This window comes from Poecilia reticulata, chromosome 12, assembly GCF_904066995.2.
Source record: "Poecilia reticulata chromosome 12, P_reticulata-male-v2, whole genome shotgun sequence".
Classification (NCBI taxonomy): Eukaryota; Metazoa; Chordata; class Actinopteri; order Cyprinodontiformes; family Poeciliidae; genus Poecilia; species Poecilia reticulata.
In genome coordinates, this window is record NC_088841.1 from 31,946,403 (window position 1) to 31,958,693 (window position 12,291).

Sequence of the window (12,291 nt, forward strand, 5' to 3'; positions counted from 1 at the left end):
CCATAAACTGAAACGGTACTTGTTCCATTTCAGACAACATTTTACTTTCCCCACATGAATTATCTTTTTCCACTCTCAGGTCGGCCATTTTTCCTCCTCGGAACTTAAATCCACACAGACAATCATCCTGGTTCTGCAGATTAAGATCAGAGCGCCGCTGCTGCACTCTCCTCCGCCAGCTTCCTGGTTACCATGGCAATGCCTCAGTTTAGTTTTATCATCCAAACACTCGCCTGAGCAATAATAAGGCATCCAGATGTAAGAAGAAGTTCTTAACTTTGAGATCCGGAGCTCAGCAGCACAAACCGACATGATGAGGAAAAAGTTTTTCCTGTTAGAGAACCAGAGGAAACGAGCCGAGAGAAAACCGAGGAGAAACATCGTTAAAACTCGCAGAGATGGAAACGTAACTAAAAACATGGAGACACGGATTAGGAAGTCATTTAGCCGAGGAGAAGGACTCCTCTGCTGCACTGTAAAAACAAAAAAAATAAAGTGTTTTTACAGGAAAACAGCTGAAATGACAGATGTTAAATAATTAACTCTACTGGAAAAATATGTAAATTATTTTACAGTGACCAACATCACTGCTGAATTACATTAATGAACATTTAAGGTTAAACTGTATATAACAAATACAACATAAAGTTTTAAAGTGAACTTTATGTTTTGAAAAACAGACAAAAAGCAAAAAAACAAAGTTTATTCAGTATTTGAATGTCATATTGACAGATTTTTTTATTGACTATAACAATATTTTTCAGTTTTTTTTAGTTTTAATAAATAAAGTTGATTACACTCACATATTGTTGCTGTAAAATATTTAAGTATTTCTCTGTTGTGATTTTACTGAGTTTGACTGTCCTTTTTTACAGTGTGCTAATCTAAGAAGAGGATCGGCCAAAGCAGAAAAACCTGTTTAAACGTTTTAACCTTCATTTCCTGCCCGTCTCTTTGCTCTGAGTCACAGAGCAGGAAACTAAAAGTCAACCATAAAATCAACTAAAATCCTTCTTTTATCTTTAACATGTTGCATTTTGGCTCTAATTTCACTGAAATACTTTAAGCTAATTGTTGTCGTTTGCCAGCCGACACCATTTAACACATTGATGAAGGGATTTCAGGCCAACCTGAGTTTCTGCTTCATAATCAGCTTCTGTGGACGATGAATCTGCTGCTCTTTAATATTTACAGTTTCATGTTGACAAAATCCATCAGAGTTTTTTCCTGAACTGGCCTTCATTTAATCATTCATCGTGTTTTTCTAGCTGTAGGAGATGAAATGACTTTAAAGGTCTCAGGGCGACGTTCCTCCACTCTGACCAATAAAATCAAGTCATCAGTGAGAGGAAACATTAATGCATCATTTACTTTAATCCGAAGCCATTAATGAATAGAAACCTGATAACTGTTTTTATTGGCTTTACTTTGCTGTTTCAGATCAACAGGAGACATGAACAACAGATATTTGTTCCCATGAAGGATCTGATCAGTTTTTTGTATATAATTCTTCCAAAATAATAAAAAAAGTATCTTCTTGTTTGGAAATGTCTCTTTTACACATTTATGTAAATAATAACTCTTTAACCAAAAGTAAAGACATTACTTTTGTGCAACTGTTGATAGTTTTCATTATAAAATCCTTTATAAGTAAAATTAAAAGAACAAGTCAATAATAAAACCAATCAATCATCTGATCAGTAATGATTCATTTGTTCTTCATGCTGAGATCATCAGAGCTGCTGTTTGATCACTGAGATCTTCATCGGTTGGATCTTTACTGTTTTATTAGCACTGAAGAATGGAAACATCTTGTCAGTGAAGGTGTGTGTGAAGGTGTGTATGTGTGTGTTAGTGTCCAGATCAGAGAAGGACAGTTTTCCTCTGTCCCAGTCCAGATTCACTCTGATCCTCTGGACTTTGTTCTGGACTGAGAGACGAGTGGAAGGAGCTGATGGAGAACATGCTGAGTATTTACCTTGATAGAACTCAAAATAAAACAATCCAGACTTTATGTCTTCATTCCTCTTCACAGACTCTTCTATCACACCAAGTTCCCAGTATTTACTGTCTCCAACATCAACATCCCAGCTGTGGTTCCCCAAGTTAAAACCCTCAGAACTCAGAACACAATCCCACCAATCAATCCTCTCTGGATTATAAGGAAGCTGCTGTTTCTTTCCTTCAGTTAAACCCGTCAGATCATCAAACAGATGAAGCCATGGACCAGCTGTGTTTGGGTCCAGAACCAGAGGAGTGTAGGTCACCATGGTCTCCATGTTGCTCCAGATGTTGAAGGCCAGGTTGCCCAGATGTTTGGCCTGGTCTATCAGAGCTCCTGAGGGCAGCTGTGGATCCTCCAGCAGGGGGCAGCGCTGGACTCTTTCCACTGCAGCCTTGTAGTTGTGCAGGAATGAGACGTCTGCAGCTCTCAGCTCCTCCTCTGTGGCTCTGACTGTGTCTGAAAGAGCTGCTATCTCTCTGCTCAGAGCCTCCATCTTCTCCTTCATCATCCCTCTCTTCTGCTCCTCTTCCTCCCTCAGTGCAGCCAGCCTGGCCTCCTCTTCCTCTGCTAGAAACTGATGAAGCTGCTTAAACTGCTCCCTAATCTGCCTCTCTGTGTGTCGGGCCTGGACCTTCAGGTGTTCTGCTGTCTGATCAAACTCCTCCTGAACTTTCTTCCTGAGCTCCAGCTTCTCCTTTAAAGGCTCCAGAGTTTCCTGAAGGTTCTTCCAGTGGGGCCGAGCAGCTTCATCGATGGGTCTGAATCTGTGGTTGGTGTGTAAATCTGAATCTCTGCAGACGAGACAAACTGGCTGCTGATGGTCCAGACAGAAGAGTTTGAGTTTCTCAGAGTGCAGAGAGCAGAGATCCTCTGAAGCTTTTTGGTTTCTCTGCTGTAACAAAGACTCACACAGATTCTTCAGAGCCAGATTACAGGGAGGAGCAACTGATGCTGATCTTTTCCTACAAACAGGACATGAGCGACCAGGTCTTGCTCTCCAACATTTCTGCAGACATTCCTTACAGAAGCTGTGGCTACATGACAGAAGAACCGGATCCTTAAATATATCCAGACACATCGGACAGCAGAGATCATCGTCTGATCTGGACGCCATTTTGTCTCCTCAGAGTGAAGCTGAAAACACAACAGACAGAAAGTTAAACCAGGAAGTCACTTTCCTTGCGTAGAAACTTTCTGAACTTACTTTTACTTTGGTTTGCTTGTTGTTTCGTCCTCCAGCAGTTTGTGTCTCTAGTCGCTCAGTTCTCTCTCTGTTCTCCTTGTTCAGTGTTAGTTTGATTTCAGTCCGAGCCGAAAATGATCCCACGTGCGTCTCCTCCGACTTTTCTCTCTAAACTGTTTCCTGTTTTTCCCGGATGTTCCTGTTGGAGTCAGTCCGCCCCAAGAGGATTTTCTTCTTCTTCTTCTTTTATGGCGGTTGGCAAGCAACTTAATGATGTGTATTACCGCCACCTACTGGGAGGATTTTCTTTTCTTCTTCGTTGTCTTTTATTCTTCTTCTACTGTTTCTTTTTTCTTTTTCTTGGTTTTATTGGCGGTTGGCAACAAACGTTTAGTAGCATTACCGCCACCTGCTGGTATGGAGTGTAGATCTTAGTGGTCTAATTCATACTATTAATACATAGGAACATTCCTCATGTCCTCCTTTATCCGTAATTTAATATACACACCCACACATAAATATACATACTTTAATACATTTTTATACTATCCATTTATTTATCATGCATACATTTAAAACACCACCACAAATTTAATCAAATTCCATGGACTCATGTCTCAGCACGATCTAGAAAAACTCATCCATGCGTTTATCTTTAGCCGCATTGATTCCTGCAGCAGCGTCTTCACAGGTCTGACTAACAAATCAATTAAACAGCTGCAGCTGATCCAGAAGCTGCTGCTGCTGTTCTCACTAAAACCAGGAAGATAGAGACATAACACCAGTTTTAAAGTCCCTACACTGGCTCTCTGTAGCTCAGAGAATAGACTTCAAAATACTGATGTTAGTTTATAAATCACTGAATGGTTTAGCACCACAATACATTAAAGATCTGTTATTACTGTACAAACCGTCTAGACCCCTCAGATCTTCTGGTTCTGCTCTGCATCCCCAGAACCAGAACCAAACGTGGAGAAGCAGCATTCAGCTTCTATGCACCACAAATTTGGAACAAACTTCCAGAAAACTGTAAAACAGCTGAAACACTGAGTGCCTTTAAATCTCGACTTAAAACCCACCTGTTTAGAGTTGCTTATGGCTAAATTAGGGTTAGAGTCCCAATTGACGGCGTTTCAACTAAAGTTCTAAAGGGTTAGAAAAGGGGTGCAGGTTTTAATGTTTTTTTTAAGTGTTGGTAACACACCCTTTTTGAACACCAACAGAAATGTAAAATAAATGCTAAAAAAAAGACTTAGATCCTAGTTAGCAAAAGTCAGCATGCCAGCACTAAAAAATAAAGAAATAAGATCAATGTTAGAGATAATTGCGTGCTTTAATGAAGTTTAACCAGTAGTGATAGGTGTTTTTCCTTTCGAACCTTCATTAAAAGAACAACAGACAACGAATATGAATTTTATAACCAAGCTTTTGCAAAAGGAGAAGACTCAGCAAACTGCTCCTCCAAGCAGTTCACTAAAGACCTTTGGTTACAGCTTGTCTTTTATTATCAAGCAAAAACAGGGAGGATAGCTAAAGAAGACATCAGAGACAAATTATTACTGCACAGGCAGTTTCTAAGATAGGGAGTATTCCGGTTGATAAGAAGGCACCTGTGGAAACATAATTTAAGGTCTGGGAAACACAGTTTACTGTTTCACATGAAGACAAACAGGCAGATGGGGCCTCCAGGTCAGAAGAAAGAGAACACTTTAAATTGAAAATCACAATAATGTTGATTGTTGATCATTAGACTGAATATGAACTAAAGTAATAACAAAATGATAATACCAAAATATCTCTAACAAGTAGCTTTTATTCTTTTGTTCCTGTATTTTGCACATCAAACATCTCTTTTGTTAGTTTCTTTTTTAATTGAAGTTTTATCCCTTCATGAAAGCCTGCCTATAAAAGTATGAAATTATCACAAAAAGATACAAGTGTCCAGATCTAATCGGTCCTGGTTAAAATTGCACTAAAGTAAACATGTTCGTAAAATGAATAATATTCAAATAAAACACAGAAAGTTGGTAAAATACTGTCTACCAAACTTCAGGCATGTTTACATCGCAGTGTTCATAATCTGAATGTCCCTCTGCTAACCCAAACAAACATGTCCGCCCTTTATCTTGAAAATATTTAGATAAAATCTGTTAGGAAAGGGTTTAGTTCATAATGGGATATACTGTTGTTTTTTTTAAAACAAAAAAATGATACTTTTCTTGCCTTCAGTTTTTGTGTTTTGTGCCATCGAGACACAGTCTGGAAAGTGACGAAGGATTCAGCAAAGAACAAGATCTGCGTTTTGCTCAAGATTTTATTAAGGAAGACCGGCTGGCGAGAGAAGAACTGTGGCCTAAGATTACAAAAGCCAGATCCCAGGGTAAGGTGGCCGTTTACAGAGGTCACATCGCAGTGATCAAGGCTTCATCTCCTTTCTGAGACCATAGATTACTCTCTCTTTACTGCATCCTCCTATCACAGGGTTAAAAAAGCAGCACTGTTTCCTCTTTTAATATTGAATTATATCTGCTTGTCATAGTAAGACTCTGACTTGCGCTCCAGAGGTTTTCTATTTTTGCTCACATGAAAAAGGAGTAGTTTTAAGTTATGTGTAGGGAAGACTATGGATGCAAGGTTGATTTTTCCAAGTTATAATGTAAAGGGCATCCTTTGACTTTCCAGGGGCTTGCCTTTAGTTCGTTATATCTTAACAAAACATTCAATATTAAGGTTTGTGTCTTTAAAAAAAATTATTTTTTTAAATCAATTTTATGTCTTTATAAACTAATCTTAGGTTTTTGTCGCTAAATGTAAGGGGCTTTAGAGAAAATGTCAAAAGGAAGGCAATGGTTATGTATTGTAGAAAAAATAATATTCTTCTTCAAGAAACCCATTCAACGGACTCTGGTGAGAAATGTTGGTCTAATCAGTGGGGAGATCAGATTATTTATTCACATGGAACAACAAAATCAGCAGGTGTGGCTACATTATTGAATAACTTCCCAGGGAAAATAATTCATACAAAACATGACAGTGATGGCCATTGGTCTCTTTCCATACTACATATTGAGGACTCATTAATAATCATAGCTAATATTTATAGTTACTGTAATATTTCCAAAAAATAAAGAGCTTCTTACAATTATTGAAGTAAATGTTAACAACTTAAACAAACATTTTCTACTAAATATGTTTTATTAGGTGGAGATTGGAATATGGTTATGGACGAAGCTCTTGATAGATGCCCATCCAAACCGGATCTTGTCTGATTTTTGTAACAACTTGGGACTTATTGACTTATGGAGAGACAAACATGTTAATGAAAAACGATTATCTTGGTTAAATCAGACGCATCAAGCAGATCAAGAATAGACTTTTGGCTATTCTCAAACTAACATCAGATTGTAATATGTCTCCAACTCCTCTGACGGATCACTGCAGCATAAATTTATTAATTATTCCTCTTCCTGAGAGTTTGCAAACTGCTGGAAGTTTAATGCAAATCTCTTAAAATATGAGCTGTATTGCCGGGAAATCAAAGAACTAGTAAAAAAGATTCTGTTAGACGATTCAATAATAACCTACACCAAAAAATGGGAATACCTAAAATATATCTCCTTTAGCAAAAACCTAAAAAGAAACAATGACCTGGAAGAAGTAAGGTTAGTAAAAGAGCTAAACCTATTATGTGTTAAACAAATGTTGACTGATGCAGACAAAAATGACCTCCTGACCCTACAAGCTAAATTAGACTCAATCTATGAAACAAAGACCCGGGGAGCTTTTGTCAGATCCAGAGCAAAATGGATTGAGGAAGGAGAAAAATAGCTCATACTTCTGTAGACTGGAAAAGAGGAGGCAAGTTAAAAATCACATTCAATCCCTTATTATTAACAACAACGAATGTACGGACCAGATTCTATTTGCAAACGAAATTAGCAACTTTTATCAAAACCTTTATAGCTCTTCTTTCTCAACCCAGACTGCAACTTTCTGCTGGACCAAGTCAAAAACTTTGTCCCTCAAATCTCTGAGGATTTCAGGGAAAACTGTGACAAAGACATTATTATGGAAGAACTAGATGGCCATCATGTGTTGAAACTCATAAATCCCGGTCCTGATGGCCTTACTGCCAACGTCTATAGACACTTCTGGGATTGCCTCAAAGAATTTTTATTCCAGGTTTTTAAAGAGATCGTATGTAATAACTCACTTCCATACAGCATGATGAAGCAGGGCGTTATCACCCTCATACCCAAACCAGGAAGAGACAGCAAGGTTCTAGACAACTACCGTCCTATCACTCTTCTAAACTGTGATTATAAACTGCTGACGTATATCTACACAAACAGATTAAAGTCTTGGCTTAAGGACAGACAGGTTTTATGTCTAAAAGGTCTAAACACAATAACATCAGACTGGTGCAGGATCTACTGGAGTACAGAGACCTGATTGAGGATAAAGGCTTCATCCTTTTCCTAGACTTCTACAAAGCCTTTGACATGTTGGAGCATCAGTTTCTTTTCAAAGTTTTACACATGTTTGGATTTGGGCCAAACTTCTGTAGAATAGTTGAAAGCTTTTATAACGGTACCACAAGTTCAGTTGTGCTTCCACGCGGTACGTCTCCTCGTTTCACCATTAATAGGGGAGTAAAACAGGGATGTAATATTTCCCCCTTCCTCTTCATCTTGGCCATTGAAGTCATGAGTATTTTTATGAAAAACTCAAATATACCTAAATTGGAAGTTTTTGATCACCAAATTATAACCACTATTTTCTTGAAAAATTTAGACCAATCCCCTAAAATACTTGAGTTAATTAATAACTTTCTCCAAAGCATCAGGATTAACCCTAAACCTGCAGAAGTGTGAACTGATGGCGATTCATGGCTCTGATCTGACAGAAGCTTATAATATTCCCATTAAATCTTCAGTTAAATATCTTGTAATTCTAATAACTAAAGAAGCCAAACTCAGTGAAACTGCTAACATAGAGAATAAGATACAGAATTGCAAATCTCAGTTAAATAGATGGCTCCAAAGAGATCTGACCCTGTTTGGGAGAACCTGTTTAACCAAGATGGAGTCGCTGTCCCGATGCATAGACCCAGCTTATTCTATGGCCATACCTAACAGATACATTAAAGATATAAATCAGCTGAACTTTCATTTCATCTGGAAAAATCGAGTCCACTACTTAAAGAAAGCAAATATGGTGAAAGACTTTAAAGATGGAGGTTTGACTTTGAACGTTTAAATGCGGTCTTAAAGGTAAACTGGTTGAAATCCTTTTTAATTAATGGAAATAGTATCTGGTTTTGTCTCCTCAAGGGTTTGTTTAAAAAGATGGGATGCATAGATTCTGTTCTTAGATGTGACTTTGGTGTTGACAGACTTCCTGTTAAGTTGTCTGCCTTTCACAAGCAGGTGTTGTTGTGCTGGAAACTCATGTTTACTCCTCACCAGACTCCCATCTGGAACAACAGATATGTGCTGCACAGGAATAAGTCTCTGTATTTGGATCACTGGGTGAAAAAGGGTATTTGGTCCATAAGACATTTTCTTAATGACAGTGGAGATTGGTTGTCTTATGATGAATTTTGCTTATTGCATAATTTGGACTGTTCGCGCTCTCAGTTTTACACAGTATTGAACTCTATTCCCACTGCAGTCAAATATCTGGTTCAGAATATAAACATTCAATCAGCTGACCTCCAGTTACCTGCACTTCAGCTGTTTGGAGTTAACCTTTTGGACAAAAGTAATTCTAACAAACGGATGCGTCAACATATAACCAATTTTATATTTCCTGTCCGACCAAATAAAAACTCCATTTTAAATTTGTTTCCTGATTCTGAGGTTAATAAGTGGAGAACAGCTTAATAGGGAACTTTTACCACAAAGATTCAACTGTGACACTAACAGCTGCACCTTTTGTGATGATGACACTGAAACAGCAGATCATCTTTTTTTTTCTTCTGTGTCTCACCGTGACATTTTGGGGAAACTTTCAGGACTGGATCTCAACAAAACTTTTCCTAAATCATCCCTTAAAAAGAGAGGATATAATATTTGGAACCACCCACAGAGACAAAAGAACCGACCTGATACTTAACAACCTGCTGATCCGTGCAAAATTCTTCATCCACTCATGTAAATGGGGAAATAGAAAACCTGACTTTACAAGCTTTAAAAACCTTTAACGGACAAACACTTCAGAACTTTAAAACTGATGAAAAACAAGCCTGGACTGCAGCCTTGGACGCCTATGATGATGTGAATTTATTTGAAAGCTAGTGCCCCTTTGTCTTTTATTTATATTTTATTGTCATTATCTTATACTTTTATGTGCCTTAAGCTTATAAGACTTATCGTCTTTATGTATGTACATGCCACGTGATCCTGTACAGTTGTTCGAAATGTTTAATAATAATAAAAAAAGTTTGGGGAAGAAGATGGCGGTGGTTCTGTTTGCTTACTGACTCTGTTCATCTTTACAGGTTAGTGATGTGAAGCTGGTGAGGACTGTCCCCCTCTAAAATGTAAAGTGACAGGTTATTTCGCAATCACATGCACAGAAGTGCTTAAACATTCAAAAAGGAGTGATTTCGTCTGGGATCGCAAAATGTACCGATAATGGTCATCAGAGGTGGGGACTCGAGTCACATGACTTGGACTCGAGTCGTTAAAATCACAACTTGAGACTTGACTTGAAAAAATGCTCAAAGACTCGGACTTGACTTTGACTTTTCATGCCATTGACTTGGGAATTGACTCAATTTGAAGCTGTTTACTTGAAAAGACTTGATATTTTTTACTCAAAGTATTAAAAACTAATAAAACAGACCAAATACAGTGACTGTCCCAAATAAATGTTGTGTTTAGAATTCAGTTTCTATGCACCACAAATCTGGAACAAACTTCCAGAAAACTGTAAAACAGCTGAAACACTGAGTGCCTTTAAATCTCGACTTAAAACCCACCTGTTTAGAGTTGCTTATGGCTAAATTAGGGTTAGAGTCCCAATTGACGGCGTTTCAACTAAAGTTCTAAAGGGTTAAAGAAGGGGCGCAGGTTTTAATGTTTTTTTAAGTGTTGGTAACACACCCTTTTTGAACACCAACAGAAATGTAAAATAAATGCTAAAAAAAAGACATGTTAATGAAAAACAATTCTCTTGGTTAAATCAGACGCATCAAGCAGATCAAGAATAGACTTTTGGCTATGAACAGATGATATTCTCAAACTATCTGGCCCATATTTACGGAGGACTGAAACTAACATACTTAGAAATAAAAGCAGAAAAATAAATGCACCAGACCTTCCTGAGTTTACTTGTGATAACTTCATATATACTTATTTCATTTTTTGAAAACTTTTTTTATTGAATATCAAGTTTAACAGAACTGCGCAATAAAGAGTTCCAATTTAAAAATGTTTTTTATACTTTGTGTTCAGCTGCACATGTTCTATCATTTGAGATAAATACAGATTTTAAAAAGAACAAATGGTCTATTATTTGAATTTTATGTATAATTGCAAATTATATTAAAAAAAATTAAAAACGACTCGAAATGACTTGAAATTAAAGGTTCCTGACTTGAGACTTGACTCGACTTGAGCCTGTCTTGACTTGAGACTTGCAACACAGTGACTTGGTCACACCTCTGATGGTCATATAACGGCCGTTTAAAGATGGCTGCATGTATCAATAAGCTCCGATCCAACAATGGTATCCTGACATCCTGAAATAGTTGTGTTGTTTTCTGTTCAAAGGAAATATAGACGTTACAATTTTCCCTCTACTGTGTAATAAATCCCCCGGTCCACTCAGCGATATAATTATTCAAAGCCCAATAGAGCTTGAAGTATATTTGATCACCGTGTTAAATTATTTAACCAAGAACATAATTATTTCAACTCAAAGAAATTAGAGCCCTTAAAATGTAGCTGCATTTGAGAAATTGATGTTTTCATTTATGTGAATCTGTGAGCTTTACATTAATCGGTGAATTGTTTTGATTTGGCCTTTTGATGCTGTCGCAGTTGGTGGGAGCTGATGCTCTTCACTGAGGTGGAGGATATGTGGTTGTTTGAGAACAACTAGAACATGATTGCACTAAGAAATGTTCAAGAATTTGTAATAAAGAGACGAGTTTGGGGAAGAAGATGGCGGCCCTTCTTTTTTTTCTGACGCTGTTCATCTTTATAGAGAACAAAGGAGAAGCGGAGAGACATCAGAAGAAAAAAAACATAATTGTTATAATTGTCCAGCTGAGACGTGTAACATTATCGTAGGTAGTTTTTCTGACCCGTTCTGTCTCGTATCCGCTCACTTTTCTCGGACTCCGGTTAGCAGCTAGCCGTTAGCTGAAATGGCTCTATTTTTAACCTCGGAGGGGCGGGGCCAAGGAGAACCAAGAGATTTCATTGGATAAGCCCTATGTCCGTCAATAAAATCAACCAATGGGCTGTCGTGGTCAATAAAAATTGTATTTAATGTACTTTTTTGTGAAATTATGACATCTTAGGGCCCACAAAAGTCCAAACTGAATGGAGTTTTTAGTTTTTCCTGTTCAAATTGTCAACCCGCCACAGTGATGGATGCGTTGCTGCAATTTACTGAATACTTTTACCAGCATTCAATAGCGGGTGCTAATTTCCACCCTTGGAATCTGATTGTTTCAGGATTTTATATATTTCTAAGTTTTGGTTCTGAAGCCTCGTTGAGCTCGTTTTACCATTCCAGCCGTTTGATGATGTTGCTAAATGCAGCGATGCAGGAGGTCTCAGGTTATCCGACACATGAAGCCAAACGCTAAACGATGAAGAGATCAACTGATTTTATCACCGTCTGTCCAAGGTGGGATCATCATGTCAGCCACAGACTCCACACCTGATCGATCGCTTTCTGCTCCCACAGCCTCGTCCTCCATCAGGTTTCATCACAAACTTCTGTCTTAGCATTCATCCCTGCTAACATCTAGTCATTCACCTCTCTGCTTATTGGTGTTTTTGTAATGAAATGCTGCATAATAAAGTCATAATTTTGTAATTTGAATCCAGATTTCCTCTCAATCTGAAGCATCGTCCTGTTCTGA

General features: G+C 37.8%; 1 protein-coding gene across 1 annotated transcript; it reads right to left on the reverse strand.

The window, feature by feature from the left end:
- Positions 1-1,615: 1,615 nt before the first annotated feature.
- LOC145554197 (E3 ubiquitin-protein ligase TRIM35-like) lies at positions 1,616-3,613 on the reverse strand. Its single transcript, XM_081613694.1, has 2 exons — positions 3,210-3,613; positions 1,616-3,139 (listed from the first exon to the last, which is right to left on the reverse strand). The coding sequence occupies exon 2, from the start codon at positions 3,117-3,119 to the stop codon at positions 1,734-1,736; it is 1,386 nt and encodes a 461-aa protein (XP_081469820.1). The 5' UTR covers positions 3,120-3,139; positions 3,210-3,613; the 3' UTR covers positions 1,616-1,733.
- Positions 3,614-12,291: the final 8,678 nt, after the last annotated feature.

Bases quoted from the DNA above. Each gene is read 5' to 3' on its own strand.
- LOC145554197 (XM_081613694.1), bottom strand. From the start codon at position 3,119: ATGGCGTCCAGATCAGACGATGATCTCTGCTGTCCGATGTGTCTGGAT.